Genomic DNA, 15787 nt, shown 5'->3' with positions numbered 1-15787 from the left:
ATGAAGCGACATTTCACATCAGTTTAGTGCTATGTAGAAATCATGAAAGAAAAAAAGTAGGTATAAAGTTTGTGATTTGCTAGTGATGCTTGCTAGATTCAATCCCAATCAGGCAATCACAGAGGAGGTTTCAAAACCTTGTAAATGAGTGAGTGCCTTTTCTTCTTTATGATCATGGCTGAAGCGAATGATGATGACACAGAGGAAAAAATTAATAATCTATGAGAAAATAAAATATCTTTTGATTAGAATTTGACTTAGAATGTGCTGCGGATGCAAATAAATATTATAAGACAAAGTAGCTGAAGAAGCTTGATCGTGGATGTGGTTTGATATGACTTAGAGAATATGTGGCTTAGAATTTTATTTGCTTAATTCATTCAAAGTTTAGAAAATAATACTTTAATATGAACTATAATAAATAAATTTGTTAAAAGCTCAACAAATTGGCATCAATCCATCAATATGAACTATAATAAAAACTTAAAATCGCAATATAGTTCTTGTGAAGATTTGTTTTTTGTTTTTCAATGTCATACATCTCATATATTTATTTATCATTGGATTAATATTTAATTCCTGTAATATGCATAGGCTCTAATGATTTTGGTTAGAAACATGCAATAAATTTATCCACATGGATTTTATTATACCAAAAGACATTAGTGTTTTATCGTGAATTGTGAATAGTGTATTACATAGTATAATTACACCCATACCTTTGAAAAAAACAAACATAGCTAATATCTAAAGGATATTTTTGGATTTTTATATTTTTGTATAGTGTAATTATTGAATAGCCCCTGGGGTTATCTCCCTTTTTTTTTTTTTTGCCTAAGATCAAGAGGGTTTCTGGTTTTTTAACCTTGATTTTCTTCAGTTATCTCGTGGAGTCAAGAGTGTTTTGGCCTTTTTACAATTAAAAAAAGGTTGGCACATGCAAGTGGAAGGCGCTCACGACTTTTGAGCGGCGCGTACGGCTTTTCCCGATAGCCTTGTAGGACGATATTCAAAGTAGCGCGCTACCCTCTACACGTTGGGCTGGCTCGTGTTGCCATCCATGGCACGAAGGAGCTCCGACGACAATTTTTCTTCCTTTTTTTTTTCTCTATCCTCCACCTCAAAAGATGTGATGCCTTTGCAAAATTACAAAATGATCCTCAATCTTTTAATTACATCGAATTTGATTTATTTGTTTTTCAATTTCATCATTTGACATTTGATTTTTTATGTTTTATTTATCAAATTTAATCCTCATTCTTTTGATTTTTATTTATTTTGCTTTTAATCTTTTTTTATTTTTTGATTTAATCCTTAATTATTTGATTTAATTAATTTTTATTAAATTTGATCCTCATTTTTATGATTGCAATTACTTTTATTTTGAGTTATATTCTTGATTAATTGTTTTTTTTGGCAATTTCATTCCTCGTTGTTTAATTTCATTGAATTTCCATATTATATGTGGTTTTTATTTTTTTTTATCATGTTTTTAAAACCATGCTAGGGAGTCGACCCTTGTCGTGCCCTGGGTCATGAGTTGGTTCAAATAACTAGAGTTACTAGGGTCATTTAGATTTTTTATTATGTAGGAAGTAAAAATGATATTATTTTGAAAAAACAAATAATGACAAAAAAAAAATCAACGAGTGTTGACATGATTTTCCCTTTAGCTACTTGCTTGATTTTTTTATTCAGCTAAAAATTAAAAATAGTATTATTTTGAAAAAAAATAATAGAAAAAAAATTCAATTATGATCTTCTTTCTCTTAATCAGTCTTTTTTTATTTTGAATTCTGTTTTAGATTTTTTTATTTAGTTTCATCCCCTTTTCATTTGATTTTGTTTTGTTTTTTATATTAAATATGGTATCCATTCTCTTGATTTTTGTTTTTTTTATTTTCTTGATTTTTATTTTCTTTTAATTTTATTTCTTAACATTTTTTTTCATATTTAGTGTCATTTTTTTAATTGCTCTCTTTTTTTCCCTTTTCTTAATTTGTTTTTTTATTTCAATTATGTCCCTCAATTTTTTTTAATCCAAATTTGGTTCTCATTCTTTTAATTTCTTTTTTATTTCCGATTAAATCTCTCATTATTTTTTTTCATTAGTTTTTATATCAGATTTGATTTTTATTTTTTTTATTACTATTTTTTTTATTTTTTATTTTTTGATGGTTAAGAATATTATTCAAGATTTTTTTTTTGTCTTTTGTATGGTAATCTTGGTCTCATGATCAAAGTTTTTGAAAATTAACTCGATTTAACTTCGATCTTTTTTCTTTAATTCTTTCATTTCATCATTTGACATTAGGATATTGGACCTTGAGCTTTTAATTTTTTTTCTCTTTCCTTCCTTTGAGGTTATCCTAGATCGCAGGTTAGTCAAGTTAATCTATGTTTACTGAGGCTATTATCATTTGAATATATATTTTTGTATCTTAGAAAACAATTGACCTGCTCCGCAACGTAGCAAGGGGAAAAAAATCTAGTACATAAAGTTAAATATGCTCAGTGTTTTACTATGGATTGTGAACAATGCAATCCATAATAAAATACTGATTTTGTTGTTCAAAAACCAAAAAATTGAGCACACATTCAAAGATAAAATAATATTTTTACATTTATTGTATAGTGTAGTTACACCCATACCCTTGACAGATAATATCTTAGGGGTGTTTTCAAAATCTCACACTTTTTTGCACAATGTAATTACCACATAACTCCTGGGGTTATTTGTTTTTTTTTTTTTTTGTCTAAGGTTAAGGGGAATTTTTTGGTTTTTTAACCTTGGTTTTCTTGCAATTATCTATTGGAGTCAAAGGTGTTTTGATCTTTCTAAATTAAAAAAAAAGCAAAACCCGTTGGCGCATGTACAAAACACGTTAGTAAGTAGACGGCACTTGTGTCCTTTGGAAAGCACGTGCAACTCCTCTGAGTGACAGTTGGTGGTCTTCTAGAATGGATTCTGAAGTATCGTGTCACCCTCTATATGGTGGGCTAGCACGTGTTGGCCTTAATGACATAAAGGAACTCCTGCAACTATTTTCTCGTCCTCTTCTTTTCTTTTCTTTTCTATCTTAAAAGGTGTGTTGGTCCTGTAAAATTACAAAGTAGCCCTCAATCTCTTAATTCAAAATAATAATGATATTATTTGATTAAAAAAATAAAAAAAGAAAAAACTCAACAAGCTTTGACTTGATGGTCCCCCAAATCTCTTTTTTTTTTCCCACTTTTATAAATTCATCAAATTTTTTTTAACCCCGTCGATTCAATTACTTGAATCTCAAATTTTTAAAACTTTTTTAAAAACAATTGCCTCGCCTGAGATTTTGTTTTTGTGATCTCTCACGACATACTACGGGCCAAAATATCTAGAAATGACCTAAGCTGACAAGGGAATGATGTCCACAATATCTTGGTGTTATTTTTATGCATCTTTGTGCTGGAAAACTGCCTTTGATGGTTGGCATTTAGCATGAATTTTTCCTACCTCTGGGCCTGGCCTACAGCGTTTTGTTTTAGGAATGTTCATGGCATAGTGGGAAATCTTCCAAGCTTTTATTCTTCGTTAATTCTAGCTTGGCCCATTATTGAATCCAAAGCCATTTCATGCTTCCTCATAAAAATGATAGTACAATGTTTAATTTGGAGGTAGGTGGATTAGGTTTAGATAGATGTCCTTCTACGTTGCTTCTTTGAAATTATGGTGTTATATAATTTTTATTTTTTTTAAAAATCATTTGTTATAGTGAAATATTATTTTAGAATTTCAAATTAGTTTTTAATATAGTTAAAAAATGAGACAATGTTACATTTGTATGATAATTTGGAAAAAAATGTAAAGAAAAAAAAAGAAAATTACAAAAGATAGAAGATAAAAACAAAAATAATGGTGTAAATAGAGAAGTGTAGAGTGATAATAATATTTTTTTTTAATTAAAAATATTTTACAAATTTGCCATTTCTACAAGAAAAACCGTTTTCTTTTAATATATATATATATATATATATATATATATATATATATATATATATATATATTTGAGTTTAATTTGAATATACGAGATCATTTAAATATTTAATAAGCTTATAATTTTTTTTTAATAGCAAGACTAAATATAACCACTATAATTAAACCTGATTTGACTTAGGTGAAGTCGAGCCTTGGTTGACTCGCCTCCTAGCCTGTGTTGGGTATTAAAAATATTTACCTAAAATGAACTTTCTCAAAACTCAATTTAATTTAAAAAAATCAAAATAACTTTGATATAAATTTAAAAAAATAATTTTTTGATATGAGTTAATTCATTTAACCTATAACCTAAGTTTCACATCGATTTGACTCCAAGTTAGGTTTATTAGCTATGAATACAGCTAACGAAGCAAGCCATTATACTACCAAATAATGCAAATGTCAATAACACTGTTAATTTTATCATAATGAATTTAATCCAAGTCAACAATCGTGCTATGGTGGACATATTCAAATCTTTATATTTCTTCAATCTTGCTAACATGGACAACACGTTAATGAGTTGAAAACATTAAACATGGCTCCCTCATGTTAAGAATTATTATTTTTCTAATTATTTTTTCCTATTTTTTCTTGGATAATTATATTTCCCGCCCTGTAGATTTTGCAATGTTTCATTTAGTTTTTTATAGTATAGAATTTTCTAATATCAACTAGTAGCAGATTCAAGATATCAAATTTGAAATCTTAAAAGGTATAGTTTAATTGGTCAGATTTTAGATTTACTTTGTAAAGATCACCAGTTCGAGTCCCACAAACCTCAGGGTCACTGGAGGTTTACATGGTCGTTAACTTCAGGACATATAAAATTAGTCGAGGTACGCGTAAACTATCATGGATACTCACGTTAATAATAATAATAATAAAATACCAAATTTGGGAGCCCAAAATAAATTGATTCATATTCATAGCCATCAAAGCATTTTTATTAGACATGATCAAAATGTATAATGGTTTGAAAGTAGAAAATAAGAGAAAACATGAAAAAATGAAAGAGGGTAGACGAGAATGAGCAATCCGTTAAGTGTTCAATGTTCACGTGCCAAATTAAAACTTTTTGGAAACACCATAGTTGGAATTAGAAAGTTATAAACAATGTTAAATCTAGTTGTGCGGGTTGACGGTTGTTGATCAACCTAGAACATACATTAAGTTAGGTTTTATATTAAATTACGTGATAATTAATTTGATTAAATTTAGTTAATCCAACAAATTATCTTGTAATTTGATTAATTCATCTAAACCCAGATAAATTTGATTGGAATTTTATATTTTAATAAAAACATTGCTTCAACTTTTATATTTTTTAAAAATTTAAACAATATTAATCTGAATTGATAGGATAACTTATATCTACTACTTGGATTTCATAAATATAATTTTATATTACAAGGCTTAATGGAATATTAAGGAATAAATAAGAGCTAAAATATAATTTTTGTTTTTTTCTTATTGTAAAGAAATTAGAATGATTGAATTATTACAATGCACGAAGACAATGGACGAAGACTCCCCATTTGCGTCATCAGCGGTAAGCAAACTCCGAAACATTAATTTAATAGAAAACTACACAATAAAAGACCATGTCAAACATCATCACTGGAATATTTTACGAGTCTACAAGAATATTGCAGTCCGGCGGCATCAGATTTAACGGCCGTCATTTTGACCCACCCAGAGGCATTCTTTTAGGCTAAAACCCTAGCATGAACAGTATATATATAAATAAATTAATTAACTTATTAACAATATTATTTTTTTTAAAAAAAATTATTAGGTTTATCCACAATCAAAAAACGGACACACATGTTAAAGGATAGGGTGAGCGGTACAAAGGTCAAAATTTTATTTATTATACAATATGTTTTAAATTCAAAGCATAGATTGTATGGTTAACAATGTTTATTTCCTTTATTAACTTTCAAGTTCAAACCTTTAAATTAATTTATTCTCTTACATATAATTAAACAGCTTTTAATGTAGAAAATGAGTCCTTAAACTCGTATAAAAATAAAAAAATAATTCTGTTTCACTTGTGAACTTAGTCTAAGAATATTCTTAATGAAAAAAAGTTTTAAATATATTTTTCGTTTTTATCAACAAAATTAATTGCTTTCAATAAAAAAAAAAAGGGGGACTATGCCCACGCATTCATGTTCCTCTTTAATCATTGCTAGTTTACAAGCTTCGAAGTTAAATTCAAACAGTAAATTGAAAATACCCAAAATTGCTTTGGAGCAAGGAAATTAAAGGTTAGGCATTTCCATGATCTCAAGTATGGTTTGCATGTCTTGTTTTCAATTTATTTTTGAAATCTTTCCGAATGGGGTAAAGCCCTACTTATAAGACTCGGCTTGTTTCGAACTTTGGATGAGTTGATCCGATGACATGTTAATTCAAAGCCTGGTTGGGCTAATTTGATGAAAAGTATCCAATTTTTTTATTAAAACAATAATATTTCAAGGTTTTTTTAAGAGTTAAAACCTAGATCAATATAATAAATTTAAGTCAAATCCTCTGCTTGTGACATGGATGTCGCGTCAACATGACTTAGTATTATAACTACTAGATAGGTGATCCGTGTTACGTTGTGGACCTATCATTTTTTTTTTATCGCAACAAAGATATCGAGATGATGCATATATTGTTCTTAAAAGAATAAAATTTAAGGTTATGATCATTGACTCGAGATCCAAAAATATTAAAACGCAATGAAAAAAAGGGTCGAGCCAAACCTAGTGAACCTGTTGAATCCATAACTCAAGACATGATACCGGGATAACTCAATAAAAAAAAAGATAAACAAACAAAGAATACCAATTTTCAAAAAGCAAATTAAAAAAAACAAAACAATAAATCAATCTAAAAAAAATCTTACAAGGTCAAAGAAATACAATAATAAAAAAAGATTAGATTTAACATGGAAAAAACAAAAGAATGATGAAATTTCCAAAAAAAAAAACAATTGCAAAAACCATATAAATAAATAGTAATAAAGAGAATATGAACCAAATTTGATAGGTGAAAATATCTATTGGGGGTGAAATAAAAAAAACTTAATTTAATAAAGTATTCTTAATAAAAAAATTGCAATAAAGAGAACAACGATGAAGTTGGAAAAACCCCTTAATTCCATAAATTATTTAAAATTTTAAAATTAGTAATGAAGAGAATAAGGATGGAATCTTAAGTATAACAAATCATAGGGAATGAATTTTTTTTAAGGTTAGCACGAAAATCAAGTAGGAGAGAAGAAAAAAGAAAAAAAAGGCTACACGCATCACTCTGGCCACCATTAAGCTAGACACGCTGCTTCTTCGTGGAGGAGACGCTGAAATGCTTGACCTTCCTGCACGTGGGATAACCCCGCTTACAAGAAGGTGGAAAAAATAAAAACGCTGAAGGGTCAATAATTTAATGGTAAAAGATAAAACCGAATAAAAATTCAATTTAAAAAAACCGAATCAACCTATGTTAACCCAACTAACTTGCGACATAAGATATGAGATGGGGATAACCCCATAAAAAAAAACTAAACAAATCACAAAGCTCATAGCTCAATAAGTCAATGTCAAATAAAAGAAAATTCTAAAAAAGATTTTACAAAAATATCGAACTTAAACCAAGTAAATCATTGAAACTGGTGGACCAGATCATGAAAATGAGATAACTCTGTAAAAGGCAGAAATAATTACAAAGCAAAATCCTCAATTATAATTTTTTTTAAATAAACAATGAGGACCAAATCTTGCATAAAAAATAATTGAAAGAAACTAACCCGGGCTTAAATTGAAAATAAAATAAACAAAGAAAAGGATAGAAAAAGAGTAATGAAAAAAATAAGGACCAAAATTTGAAAAAATGAATTAAAATTCTAAAGGACAAAATAAAAAAAATAAAATAAATGCAAAGGATAAAAAAATAGAAATAAAAAGAATGAGGATCATATTAAAAAAAACAAATTAAATTAAATACGGAGAGAAATGAAATTAAAAAAATAAATTTCAAAAAGCATAAAAATCAAAGCAAATAAAAATCAAAAGAATGAGGATCAAACCCAAAACAAATACAAAATAGATGACACAACTAAATTTTTAAAGGTCTGGCACAAAAACCAAGGCCTAGAAGAGAGAAACGAAGGGTAGTAGAAAAAAGTTCATCGTCACCAAACCGCCGCTCGCCTTGGCAAACGTGCCACCCCAACAGTCGCGTCACATCCTTATGCTTTAGATGAGATGACGGTCGAGTTTTTTTTCCATCGTAATTGTCATCACGCGCCTCCAGAACAACACGAAGGATTTTGATGAACGGATGCGTGTGTCAACATATTTTATTGACTTATTAATATTTTAATTAGATGAATTACAAAAAAATAAAAGAGACCCAATGGCATTCCATTATTACAAATCAAACATGGCGTGAAGAAAAAAATGTCTTCCAAAGTCATTCTTTAAATTTGAAAAGTCAAAGGTTAACTATGTAATTTTCCTGTATAAAAAGAATGCGAAGACAAATAAACCCCTCTCTGCAATGTTATTTTTCTGAGCAGCCAAGAGTATACATGTTATTTTACTATGCAAATAAAAAGAAAAGAATGAAAAAAACCCTTAACAAAAGACCATATTTTTTTTTAAGATTTCAAGGGTAAAAAAATATTTTATTGTGTATTTTTAAAGTTTAATGACAAAATTATTCTGATTAATCCACGAATAACAATTGAATTTCTTTTAAAAAATAATTTTACACTCAATGTCAAAATAATTGTTAAAAGCAATAAAGAACAAAATCATTATTATTACCCTGCTTGAATCTACAATAATTGTCTTCATATGCTACAAGAAAATAGCGAGCACTTTTGGTTTTTTTTAATGGGTAAAACCAGCTATTCGGACTTTGACAGGAAAAAAACAGAAAAAACCTGCAAGACAGTCCTCCCTTCTGAAGAGGAAAAAGGCAAAAAGAAAAGATTGGTCCTCCCTTTTGTTTATTTAAGCCGTACTTCTTTTGAACAAGCTCGATGACAAAAGCATGGAAACGTGAACATTGATTGACTATAGTTTCCACAAGGAATACTTGATACTGTAATGATGATTGGATGATGACGCAAAGTTTTTGTCAAAATCTCACAATGATAAATGAAAAATTAAAAAAATAAAATAAAAATATCGAAGGATAAAAAAAAATCGATCAAATCAATTAGAATATTTCAAAAAATATTCGATTTAGTTTGATTTTAGTTTCACAAGCTTGAAACCAAAAAATCAAACTGAACTGAACCGAAAAAATAAAAAACTGAATTGAAAAAAACCAAAACCAATCCCAGAAAGTAAAAAAATCCAAAAAAACAATATAGTTTTTGGGTTTTAATATAAAATAACCAAACCGTACAAAAACCGAACCGAACAGAACATGATCAAAATCACTCAGATGGGTATCGGTTTTCAATATAAAATAACCGAATTGAACTAAACTAAAACTGGTCAATTTGAACTGGTTTTGATTTTATTTGTAATATTTTATAAAATTTTAATTAGATTATTTTTATAGATAAAAACTAAAGCTGATAAAAAGTAATCACCTCTGAACCCTGCTCACACGGCTAGATAGACTTGGGGTAATTCATGTGTAGTCTCGTGACCTTACCCAATTTGCATAAATTCAGTTCATGATGATGACCATCAAGGAGGATATCTTTTTGACATTAATTAAACGCGAAATCAGAACCTCGTCATAAATACTCAATTTGACTAGAGATCTAGGCATGTGGGAGCTCTGCTGTTCCCTTTCTATCGAGGCGTTTGAAGCCACCTGACCGCCACCTTGCGTCCAGCACAGCTGGCCGCCCTCCTGGCTTCTAACCGATCGAGGATCCGTATGGGGTCCCGAGCTGATTTTATAAGAGAAAAGGAGTGATTAGTCAAATACAGGGGAGAAGTCAAGGCCCCTCGTTGTTCTTCAACAAAGCAAACGCCATGCTTAGGGATGATAGATGTCATTTGGATCTGGTTAGGTTAAAAGAGGAAGATTCTCATTTGTGCCATGAAAAGGGAAGGATGGTGCTGTTTTCTGAGATGGGAAACTTTGATTCCAACCACAAAATCCAAAACAGAGCTCTCATGGTTTGTTGGTTCAGATACAAGACATGGGGAAACAGTGCTGAGGTTGCCAACCAAACTAGAAAACAGGCGGGAAATGTGATCAGCCATCAACCATAAAACGACATCACCCCTTGTCCTATCTTTTCTCATCGGGAGGAAGATTCCATGACAGAGTTCTTATAATTATCGTCAATATCTCGGAAACTTGAATATATCATTAGCTAAATTCCTTCTATCGTAAATGATCTCTGTGCCTGTGCACTCTACCGTGGGGAGAAGACGGTGGTCCTAAAGCTGTTTAAGTTTATATATATCATAAATTTTATTAACCGATAAATTATATAAAGAGTTGTGAATATGGAAGTTGATTAGATTGTTTTTTATTTAATTTGAATTTATTAATTTATAAATTAGTTGAATTAAGATAAAATTCAATATATTTTATTTTTTACATCATTGTCACCGTCGTCGTCGTTGTTATCATTATCATCTTATTTTTTTTAAAGATTTCTAAAAAAAATGGGTATTTGAAAAAAATTAATTTTAATATTAAATTTTTCTTATTGAAATTGTAAATCAAAGATGTTGATTTTAGGATTAACATCTAATTTACTTTTGTATAGTTTTAAAAGATTGAATTCTATTTTAAATACAATATTGTTATGTAAATGAGGTGTCGCAATTGTATTAACGCTAGCTTTATTTTTCATAACTGGCCAAGTCCAATGAAAAATTCATTTTCTTGAATTATATGATTTTGAAGGCATGAAAAATCCCATTATTTACTTTTAAAAAATAGAATTCATTTTCTTGGATTATATGCTGACATTTTTTTTTATTGAATATTAAAATGTAGTTTTAACATGCTTTTAGTAAAGATAATCATTTTTTGTTCAGTTCGGTTTTTATTAAAAAAAATAACCAAATAGAATTTTTTTAAAAAAAACCGAACCGAAACCAGTTCAAACCGACCTGTTTTAGTTCGGTTCTGTTTTTTGAACAAAAACCGGTTCAAACCGGTTTGGCTTGGTTTTTCAGTTTGGCTCGGTTTTTTTTCCGGTCTGGCTCGATTTTTTCGGTTGCGGTTCGGTTCGATTTTTTCGGTTTAAGACTTATAAAACCAAAACCAAACCGGTCGGTTTTTAAAAATTTTAATCGGTTTAATTAATTTTTTTTCACGATTTAATATCTTTAATTAATTTTTTTCTAATTTTCTTGATTTAATTAATTTTTTAATTTTTTTACTCTCCTAGACAATCTTTTGGCATCATAAAGTATAAATATTTATGCAATGATGAAAATAATTTAAGAAAGCCTATCCGAGAGAGAGAGAGAGAGAGATGTATATTAATTGCAACAAGTTTCATTAATTAATGTAATATAATATAAATCAGATTGATTTGACCAAACGGTGGAGGTGTGAAGTGTGAATGCATCTTCGACCAAACGATGATGCATCTTGATTCTTGACTCCTAGGAGATTTTTTTATGGAAGAAATTAATTTTATTATATCAAATTGATGTAAATAATATCTAATCTTGACATCATTCAAATAATAATAAAAATAATAATAAAAACTTCGAAATATGTCATAAAAAAATAAAATGTCATCTTCTAAGTAACCTTCAAATTATTTTTCAAATAAATTTTGGGATTATATTAAGAGAAGACGTTGTAAGTAGTTTTTTTAATATATATATATATATATATATATATATATATATATATATATATATATTGTAATACGTCTTGATTTATATATTTTTTATAAAATGATATAAATATAATGATTTATTTTGTATCAATTTGATGTTAATAAAATTCTTTTAAAAAAATAAAATTGACGTAACATATATGTTATCCTTGCATCATTTAAATAACAATAAAAATACATAAAAGTCCAAACATGTTATAAAAAATAAATATTTTAAAATATTAGTAAAAATCAGATCTTATCATGGAAAACAAGAAAATAATAAAAAAATCTCATCCATAAAAAAAAAAAGAAGAAAAGTAGTGAATAAAATAGAAAGGAGAGAAGTGGATATTTAAAAAGAAAAAGAAAATTCTTAGAAAGCAGCAAAGTGCAAGGAAGCAGGCCATCATCATGATGACAAGAGCTTGACATCATCATCATGATTGGTCTAAGGTGAGAAAATAAAAGGATATCCCCACGCCTCCAGCTTCCTTTGGGGCACATACACCAACCACCTCCGACAAAACAGAAACGTGTTGGTAAATTCATTTTAGTCCCTGGATTTCAAAAATATCACAATCCAACCCTTTATGCTTGAAAACCTATAACCTAATTCTTCACCATTTGTCGATCGCTTCGCATTAAACCCGGTTCAATAAATAACTCATCGATCCGGAGCCTAATCTAGTATGAATTTTGTTTTTAACTGATTTAGATGTTAATCTAATCAAATCTAATCAATCCAGTCAAAACTAGATTAAATTTTTTTTTTTTAAGAAAGCTTTTTGTCTAAAGTGATTTTTTTTATTAAAATCAAAATAATATTATTTTGGGATTGACCCACACAGATATGGTAACTATGATTTTAACAAAATAATGGTGAGGTCAACCGTAGTTAAATGATACTAAATTATAGTTTTTAAATTAAAATACTAAGTTATAATCACGTATAAAATACAAGGAGTAAAGAGTAGCTGCATTTTTTTTAATATTTATTTCTGTGTTTTTTGCGTGTCCAAGCTCTCAAAGGCAAGCAAAGCCACCTGCTCTTGCTATATATATGTCTGCCGAGGAGGTTCTGATTTCTAAAGGAAGCCCAGAACTAAATCCAAAGACAAGAACGAGAAAACACAAACTGATTTTCTTTTAGTATCTTTTTGATTGCTCGTAGTATATGAGAGCTTCTATATATCGAAACTTTCTTTTCAGGTTACATCCAACAACTACTGCCAAGGCTAGTAAGATTACCAACCATACCAGGAATATCATGTCTGAATCAGATCAATCCACTGGTTTCAGCACACCCAGATTGGTGACCAAGAAGGTCCTGGCCAAGCTCCAACATGAAGGTGAGGGTGCTGTCGTTAGGAGAAGCATTGGAAGGTACTTCTTGAATCATGCATGGCTTCTTGTGCTCTTGATTTCTTGATTTGCTCCAGTTCTGGTTTTCTGATTTCTTGATGCATTTCCTGGTTCTCTTGTTTTGGCATATTGATTCTCAGGAGTGAGCTGAAGTTCTTGGATCCTTTTCTCATGTTGGATGATTTTTCAGGTTAGTTTTATATCAATGTCTAGCTGGTTTAAGAAATATTGTATGGTATTGATATTGTAAGGTATTTTGGTGGTGGTTGTTGTTGCAGTGTCACCCCCTGCTGGATTTCCTGATCATCCTCACAGAGGTTCTTGAATTATTCCCATCATTATCAATGTTTTATTTTATTATTTGGGTTTTTGTATGCTTGTCAGATTTTGTATGGTAATTTGGAAATCTTATGCCTTTACTTCTGTTTCTTTTTCTAATATGGATTGCAGGTTTTGAGACTGTTACATACATGCTGCAGGTAATGTTTTTTTTTTTTTGGTACAAAAACAATTTGCAAATCAGATTTTTGGAGGATTGGATCAATTTTAAGAAACTAATGTTTGATTATTGTGGGTATCAGGGAGGCATCACTCATCAGGATTTTGCAGGACACAAGGGTACAATCCATACCGGAGATGTGCAGGTAAAGGAATTCAGATGGGGGCAATGAATCGGAGCATTTTACATCTTTGACTTTCTTCTTCTTTGTTTCATTGATTCTTAGCTTGTTTTTTTCCCGTTCGTCGTGCAGTGGATGACGGCAGGAAGAGGTATCATCCACTCAGAAATGCCTGCTGGAGAAGGTGAGCAGAAGGGTCTGCAGCTGTGGATAAATCTATCTTCCCAGGACAAAATGTGAGGAATTTCTACTTTTACTTTTATCTCTCTCTCTTTCTTTTCCCCTGTTTTTCTAAGGTTATAAGGGCAAGACTGGAACCTGACTCCTGGTGTCCTAACCCTTTATGACGCATCTGCTAGTTACTAATTCTCAATCAAATTCTCCTATGTTTCAAAAACTTATGGCCTGCATACAAAATTTCCTCTTTGCAACACCGGATTCTATCTTTCTAGTTTCTAAAATATTCATGAGAATTTAGCTGCGCCTTCATTTTTATTGTGTGTGTGTCTGTCAATGTCCCATTGTCCCAGGTTAATTCTGATAATTCTATCAAAAATGTCTACTTTCCTTGACCCTTAAGATAGCCCAGCTTTCCCCCACCAACAAGCAATTTGAACTTTTCAAAATATTTCCAAAGTTCATCTTGAAAAAAACAGAATGTTCATTCAGAATTTGTCTTTTATATTCTCCAGGCAGAATTAACAGTAATCTAAAAACCTATTTTGCAGGATTGAACCAGGGTATCAAGAACTTTTAAGCGATGACATAAAAACAGCAGAGAAAGATGGGGTTGAAGTGAGAATTATAGCAGGGAAATCAATGGGAGTGCAGTCTCCAGTTTATACCAGGACACCAACAATGTATCTGGATTTCACTCTGAAACCTAGAGCTCAAATGAATCAAAGTATTCCAGAATCATGGAATGGGTTTGTGTATATTATTGAAGGTGAAGGGGTCTTTGGCAAGCCAACTTCTTCGCCTGTAACTGCTCATCATGTCCTGGTTTTAGGTCCTGGAGATGGTTTAAGTGTGTGGAACAGGTCTTCTAAGCCACTGCGATTTGTGCTGATTGCCGGACAGCCGATTAACGAGCCTGTGGTTCAGTATGGACCTTTTGTGATGAACACACAGGCAGAAATTGATCAGACCATTGAGGACTACCACTATAGCAAAAATGGGTTTGAAATGGCCAAGTATTGGAGATCCCAATGAGTGGTTTAGAAGCTTTCTGCAAACCATGAAAGCACATTACGACTGTTAAAAGCAAAAAAGTAAGAAGAAATAAAGGACACATCACCTTCACCTGTCTCTATCTTTCAACATCTGCCTTCACACACAGCAATCCCACATAGAAGCTGAAAAGGACGTTTTCTTTTCTCATTGGAGCAAAAATGATTCTAGAAGATTGAAAAGTGCAGCTGGAGAAGCTGAGATGATTATCACTAAAGTCATGATGGATCGGCTTATCTTAGTTGATCTCCTTATTATTAGTCTTTTACTTGAATTTTCCCCTTTTAATCACACTTTATAGTGGTAGGTTGATCACTTGAGGGTTTTTTTATATATATATATTTTTATTCGTTCTTCTATATTATTTGATGATTTCTCTTCCCTTTCTGTGTGTTATAAACTTACAATTATTAGAAGTGGTGGTAGGGTTCAGTTTTTCTTGTGCTTGGGTTCCCAACTAACCCATACACAGGCGAGCCTCCCACTAGCAAGCTAGTTGCCCCACATATTAGGAAGCAAACACAAGATCTTGGGTTTGGTTGGATGGGTTGGCCGACAGTTGTTGGATAACGTGGTCAAGTTATGAGGTTGATATTTGGTTGCCAGGCAACCAAAGAAGTTCACAGTTGTCTTGAGACCACCTTGTAATGCTCTCGAGGCATTGACAAGGAGCAGAAACCAAAGTCAATTCTCTCAGTTCCCGAGCCATGTGATCTCACATCCTGATTCTCGTCTCTAAATAGA

At 30.6% G+C, this 15787-nt stretch overlaps 1 protein-coding gene across 1 annotated transcript; it reads left to right on the top strand.

Moving 5' to 3' along the window:
* The first annotated feature begins 12877 nt into the window (after positions 1–12877).
* On the top strand, positions 12878–15402 carry LOC133692292 (pirin-like protein). The gene is made up of 7 exons (XM_062113130.1): positions 12878–13214; positions 13334–13383; positions 13472–13510; positions 13644–13672; positions 13775–13837; positions 13946–14049; positions 14542–15402. The coding sequence occupies exons 1-7, from the start codon at positions 13006–13008 to the stop codon at positions 15023–15025; spliced, it is 978 nt and encodes a 325-aa protein (XP_061969114.1). The 5' UTR covers positions 12878–13005; the 3' UTR covers positions 15026–15402.
* Positions 15403–15787: the final 385 nt, after the last annotated feature.

The sequence above is a fragment of the Populus nigra genome, chromosome 4 (genome assembly GCF_951802175.1).
Source record: "Populus nigra chromosome 4, ddPopNigr1.1, whole genome shotgun sequence".
Taxonomy (NCBI): domain Eukaryota; kingdom Viridiplantae; phylum Streptophyta; class Magnoliopsida; order Malpighiales; family Salicaceae; genus Populus; species Populus nigra.
This window is presented reverse-complemented; position numbering and strand designations above follow the sequence as displayed.